Source organism: Meleagris gallopavo, chromosome 16 (assembly GCF_000146605.3).
Source record: "Meleagris gallopavo isolate NT-WF06-2002-E0010 breed Aviagen turkey brand Nicholas breeding stock chromosome 16, Turkey_5.1, whole genome shotgun sequence".
Lineage (NCBI taxonomy): Eukaryota > Metazoa > Chordata > Aves > Galliformes > Phasianidae > Meleagris > Meleagris gallopavo.
This window is the reverse complement of record NC_015026.2, coordinates 241,583-248,020: the sequence shown is the minus strand read 5'-3', so window position 1 is coordinate 248,020 and position 6,438 is coordinate 241,583. Positions and strand designations below refer to the sequence as shown.

At 51.8% G+C, this 6,438-nt stretch overlaps 1 protein-coding gene across 1 annotated transcript; it reads right to left on the bottom strand.

Annotated features, from left to right (window-relative positions):
• Window positions 1–4,520: 4,520 nt before the first annotated feature.
• NDUFB6 (NADH:ubiquinone oxidoreductase subunit B6) lies at window positions 4,521–6,436 on the bottom strand (the record flags this gene model as incomplete). Its single annotated transcript, XM_010719727.3, has 3 exons — window positions 4,521–4,676; window positions 5,692–5,736; window positions 6,332–6,436. Coding segments are annotated over 3 exons (219 nt in total), but the record flags the coding sequence as incomplete, so codon positions are not given.
• Window positions 6,437–6,438: the final 2 nt, after the last annotated feature.

Below are 6,438 nucleotides of genomic sequence, written 5' to 3'. Positions count from 1 at the left end.
CCGGGGGTGGCAGGAGGCGAGGTCGGGGTTCGGGCGTGCCCGGTGCTGAGATCGGAACCCCGAGGCTCGGCGTTGCCGTGCTCCGTACCCGCCCGGCTGCTAATTGCATCTCTTAATGACCTGGCGGTGCGTGAAGCGAATTAGGATTTGGCTTCGGGCTGCTTCATCCCTCCGTCCGCCTGGAGCCGGGCGGGCACGCAGCAACGGGAACCTCTGCAAACCCGGGAGCCCCGACTCCAATTGAGCTCCCCGTGCTCCCGTTTCACAGGTGCAGAAGCCGGTCAGCAATTCACAGAATCACAGAACGGCCTGGGTTGGAAGGGACCTCAAGGATCATGAGTCTCCAACTCCCCGCCACAGGCAGGGCCACCAACCTCCACATTTAATACCAGCCCAGGCTGCCCACGGCCCCATCCAACCTGGCCTTGAATCAAGACGGGGCATCCACAGTCTCTCTGGGCAGCTGTTCCAGCACCTCACCATCACCTCTGTAAAGAACTTAATTCAATCCCTTGTCACAGAACCACAGCTGGACCCTCAGCTCCCTTCCCTGGTGCTGCCCCCCACCTCTCACCCCCGCTCCGTGCATACAGCCAGGGCTGCCCCCAGCAGCACAGCCAGCCTCCAGCACTCGCTCGTTCAATTTCATGCAGTTGCTCACTGCCCGTGGATTTCCAGCATCGTGAGGCATCGCACCCAGCTTGTGACATCCAGCTCTGCTGCTGCCGCGGGGCTCAGATGGCACTGCTTGCTCATTCCTCTGCCTTCAGGAGACAAATGAACGTCCAACTGTGCATAGATACAAAGCAGCTTCAAGTACTGGATGATGGGAAGGCACACCAACAGGTTCACAGCACCCGATTAAATGGATAAACTGAGGCATTTAAATGGAGCTGACCGCCACGTGTTTGAGCGATGGAGAAAGATGATTGCAGAGGAGGATTTCACTTATTACAGCACCTGAGATAAGTTCCTATTTCTGCCATTGGTTTAAGGAGAATCAAATGTTCAGCCAACGCAGCGGAGGCATCAATATTTCAATGAACGGTGCTCTTGGAAACGGATGCCTTAGCAGCACTGAATGCTGTGCAGAAGTGCAGGGAAATGTCATCCACAGCTCTGCCCTATCACACCTGGCCATCTTATCACAGAAAACAACTGCATTTTTCAGGCACTGTAAGCCCACTGTAACTCCATGCTGACTGCTCCCCTGCCCCTTCTTCTCCATCTGCAAACAATAGCTTCTAATGGGGACGCGTTGCATGATTTTTCTTGAGGACCAAAGTGGAGCTGGTTGGCTTAGATCATCCTTTGGGCCCTTTTTGGATGATTGTGCAAACGTTGCTGTCCTGCAGGCCTGAAGGTCCTCCTGCAGTCACCACAGCTTTTCAAAGACTGCAGCAAGAGCTCTGTGAGGACATCAGCTGGCTCCCCTGGGTGCAGCCTCCTAGACCCACGGACTTGCACAGTTGAGATCCAGCGAGCAAATGCCATCCAAAACCTCACTGTGTATCAGTGCAGGCACTGAGAGGGCTCCAAATCTGCAGTGTCTCCTCCTCAGGTGAGCCATCATGTTAGTGAGGGACGTGAGGGATGGATATCCCATGGGATGGTGGTGGGGCTGAGCTGGAGCCCACCCTGCTAGCCAAACACCAAGGATGGCACAAAGAGCAATGCAGAGAACAGGAGGATGTGGAGACTTCTTGGCTGAGTTCCTGGAGCCAGTGCTGGAGCCAGCAGCTCCTGCTCGAGGGGCATCAGGTAAAAGGGAGGAAGGGCTGTGGCGGCCAACCAACAGAGCATCTGCCAGCCTTTGTCTCCCAAACCAGCAAGCTGTTAATGAGCATTTCCCTCCACCTTTACCTTCCAATTTACCCTGACTCCAGACCACTACATGGCTTTTTCCCACGCTGTCCTGGCACCTGTCCTCAACCACAGCATAAGGAACAAGAAGGTCCTGATTGAGCTCTGAAGGAAAGCCACGGCTCAGAGCATGTGATGCAATACCTATTTACGAGGAGATCCTCCTCCACATGTCCTTAAACGGTAGTAGCAAAGCTTTGTGCAACAAAGGTGAAAGAACATGCAACTCTTGACTAAAAATCTGTTTGTGTGTGTGTGTGTGTGCAGTTTATGTAGTAGATGTACTCAAGTGCATACATGCATATGGGGTCCTATGTGTATAGAGGACATTGAAGATAATGATCTTGTACAAACCCCAAATAGCTTTGAACTCAATGTCGAGATAAAGCCTCTTGTGCTAAATGTGGGTGATGTAAGTAAGACTCAGAAGGACTTTTCAGAGAGGTACAGGTAAAGTCTGTGTAAAGAATCACACCACATTTGTACAGAAGAATATTCATTGCACAGAAGCAACATGCTTTTAGCACTGTGATGTCCTGTAGTGGGTGCCTGGTCCTGCTCACTGCGTGGCACATGCTGCCTTCTTCAGTGGGACAGTCGTGGTGATGATCAATTCTCCTGCAGTAATAATTAGTTCTCCTGCTGTAACCATCCCATGATGTGCTCCGTCGTGTTTTGTCTTTTTTGGTGGGTTGTGACAGGCAAACCCTCTCTGTTCTGGGGAGAGGTATCTGTTCCCTTCCTATGGCAACCCCAGGGCCCCACATACCAGCTCTGCATGCACTGGTTGGCACAGGACACCAGTCCTCAAGACTTGGGACCAAGTCTGTATCCTAGAACAGCCACCAAAGCCTCACCTCCGTGGGACATGGGTGATTAGGGGGAGAACTGTCAGGTCCCCTAGGGGTGCTGGAGCTGTGATGTCCATGGAACTCAGGAGGTACTGTGAATGCCTTGCACTTCTGGGGGATCTTTCACTACAGGTGGGGAGTTCCAGCATTTCCCTGGGAGTATCAGGCATCCCTAGTGGTGTCAGGATGTCCCCAGTCTTCATTTGTGTGGTGGGGTACCAGGGAGCTCCCAGGGATGTGGGGTGTCCCTAGAAGTCACTCACCGTGGAGGTGGTGGGCTTGGATTTATCCTTGGAGCAAGACACGCGTATGTGGGGGACAAGGGATGCCTCACTGCCCACAGAGTCGTCAGGGCTGGCCAGGCTGAGCAGCAGCAAGTTGGTGCAGCCGAAGGATCGCTTCAGGCTGTAGCCGCTTTGGGAAGAGCTGATCCTGGGCAACTCTGTGCCAGGGGAGCTGACACATCGTGGGGCAGTGACCCCCACAGTCATGGCAAGGAAGCACACAGCACCTCGCCCACCCACGAGACCCTTCCAACCCCTCCATTAACCCTGCTGTCTCCTACCACCACCAATAACCCTCCATCACCCCCATTATCTCCCTACTCTCTACTTTCCCCTGTCCCCTCCAGCCCTCACATAGACCCTCTAGTTTCCCCAGCGTCCCCCTTCCCCAGAACCTCCTGATGACCTGCAGGGATCCTGCTGCTCCCCCCGGCCCCCGGTGCTCCCCACAGCCCACGACCACCACCCTTCACTCCCCTACTCCCTGTACCCACTCTGAGCTGCCTTTTACCTAGGAGTGGAGGTGGCTGCATACTTGGTGGGGATCTGGCGGACCAGCAAAGAAGGGGGGGCAAGGGAATGTGCCTGGCTGCCTGTCAAGGGGTCCATGGCCTCCTGGATCTCCTTTGACTGCAGGAGAGTTTTCATCCACGTGTTGGCCACGACCCTGCAGGCCTGATGTCACAAATGTCAACAGAGACTGCTGCTATCACACAGTTCTGTGAGGTCACCACGCTCCTGTTCCAGCCCCTCACATTCCGTGCCTCCAGGCACACCCAGGATTCCTCTTTTAGTCATTTCTATCATCAAAGTAGTCACCAAAATATCTGCAGATTTAGCACTAGATTAAAGGCTGGTATTTCCCAGTAGAAAATGCCACAGTAATAGGGGACAGAGAAGGCAGGAAGACTCCAAGTCAGGAAAGGCTGAAGACAGAATGAAGTGTTAAAGGTGAAGGAGTAAAGAATTTTGGCTTAGCTCCTCAGAACCTCATTTTCCTACTTCTCTTCAAATAAACCAACCAACCTTTTGGGATGACTCAGGAACCTCTGCTCTCCTTCCCAGCTGGATTCTGTGTCTAAACCCACATCACACCAATTCATACGCTGGGATGGGGAGGATGGCACCACTATGCAATGGTGCTGTCTCTGCTCCCCTCTGTTGGCTGGGACATGGGATGACAGAGGGGGAAGCTTCATTTTCACTGTAAATACCAGAAGTTAGCAGAAGAGAGCTCACTGGGCTGTCTGGTAGAGGACAGCTGTTGCATGCAGGAGCTTGCCATGAGACCCCTCCTCTGAGCAGACTATTGCCCAATTCCCAGCAATCTATACTGTCCCTGCCATTACTGTAAAGCCCACACTGCTCAACAGTCAAGCCAGATAAAAAAAGGGATGGGGGTAGGGGGAAATCACCAGGGCTTAGCAATAAATCTCAATGAAAGCACGGGAAACTCCCACATAAGTACCAAGTGGGAGAGTCTGGACTAAGGAGAAAGTAAATGAGAGAAAAGAGAAGGCAGTGCAGAATAAAGACTCTTTTATGGAAGAGAGAACACAGGTGGCTGCAGCTCTCGCCTTCTTTGCTGAGGGACATCAGCTTTCAGCTGTCAGTGGTGCTCAGAAGGTTCATCTGCCAGAGGTGGAACAACTTCTCCCGTCTCTAAAATTCTGTCCCCCTGGTGGGATGAGAGAACATGGTGAGGTTTTCTCCTGCAAACAATCGATTCCTTTACGCAGCGCACTTTGTAAATCAAACTGTGACTGTCCCACTTCTAAACAAGAACTCCATTTATTCAGAACGGTGTAATTTCCTCAACATTTCTCAAGATGCTGCCATAACACCACAGCCAAATTTTGTGAAATCTCTACTCTTCACCCTTTTGATGCCACAGAAAAGCAGCCGAGCATTTAAAATGAATACTGCTTTAAAAACGTACACTGGACTTGTTGCTCTGCAAAACCACCTCCAACACAGCACCACTCCTGCTGATCTCCATGCAGTCTCTAACCCAAAAGCCAGCTGAATGTGGAGAGCTACAAAACCTCAGCAAAATCAACCCAATGCCTGACTTCTGCTTCTTCAAGCTGCAGGCGTTGCCTTGGCCTGCTGAGCTGACCTAGCTCGAGTGATCAGGCTGAAGTCAGCAGCTCACAGCTTGACCTTCAGTACGTTGCTATGTAGTTGTTAGGGCTGTAACTTTTATTTGAGAATATTTGCTCACTAACTCACTATGCCATCAGCTAGCAACTGAAAAGCAGTAAAGACCAAACAGTCTGACAGATGCTGTCCACTGTCCCAAGTGAGAACCAAACAAGAAAGCTTCAGACTCCAGTGAATCCCCCGTGGTCTCTGTGTGCCCCTCCAGCAACAGAACCCACTACAGGCACTATCAGAGCCCTGGGAGGGGATGATGGTGCTCAGAGTGGACTGAGCCATCAGCCCAAATACTTACAAGTCTGCAGTGAAAAGGAAGGTGATTAAGAAATCAGTACCATCTATTCTAAGGGCTCAACAAATACTGTACCCACTGTGCAGCGCTGCTCCAGGATGAGCTGCCTTGTGAGCATCAGGTGCCTCCTTCCAGAAATCCTCCCTGCACAGCTGCTGCACCAACCCCTACTTCTGAAGCCATCCTTTCTCTGCCACTGTTTAACAAAGCTAGAAGATTGTACAAGTATGAATGGACTTACTGGGAATATTGCTGGATTGGACACAACGATACCATACGGCTTTTTCTGAAAGCACAGAGGGGGAGAAAGAAAAAGGAACATCACCCAGAGGGAGTACAAAGAATTTCCAAAACAGAGAGTGTAACCCTTCTAAAACATGCACTGTTAAATGTAAAGCTCACTAGTCTGGATTCTTCTTACTAGTTAAAAAAATGCTAGAAAAGACATAGGAATGGGAGCTTTATCCTTGCATTAGGTCATTGCATGCTTCCCTCCCACACCAACAGCTGCAGCCCAGCTGTCCCAGCATCTCCGAGGATCAGTGACAGTAACAGAATTACAGCAGGGTTGGGTTAGAAGCCCATCTGGTTCCGTGCTGTGGGCAGGCTGGCCCCCCCCCCAGCTCAGCCCAGAGCCCATCCATGGCCATTGGCACCTCCAGGGTTGGGCACCCCCAGCTTTGGCCAGCACTGCCAGCACCTCACTGCCCTGTGGGTAAAGAATTTCCTCCCGACATTCGACCTAAATTTCCTCTCTTTTAATTTGAAGCCATTCCCTCTCGTCCCATTATTATCTGCCCGTGTAAAAACCCTTTCCCACTCCTGTTTAAAAGCTCCCTTTAGGCACTGCCAAGCCCTCCCCAGCCCCGCAGTCCACACACCGAGACGTGGTACTTCAGGTAGTAGTGGAGGAGCCAGGCAGGGATCAGCACCCGCATAAAGATGAAGCCGCTGGTCTGGTAGGCGTTGAACACCTGCGGGACAGCAG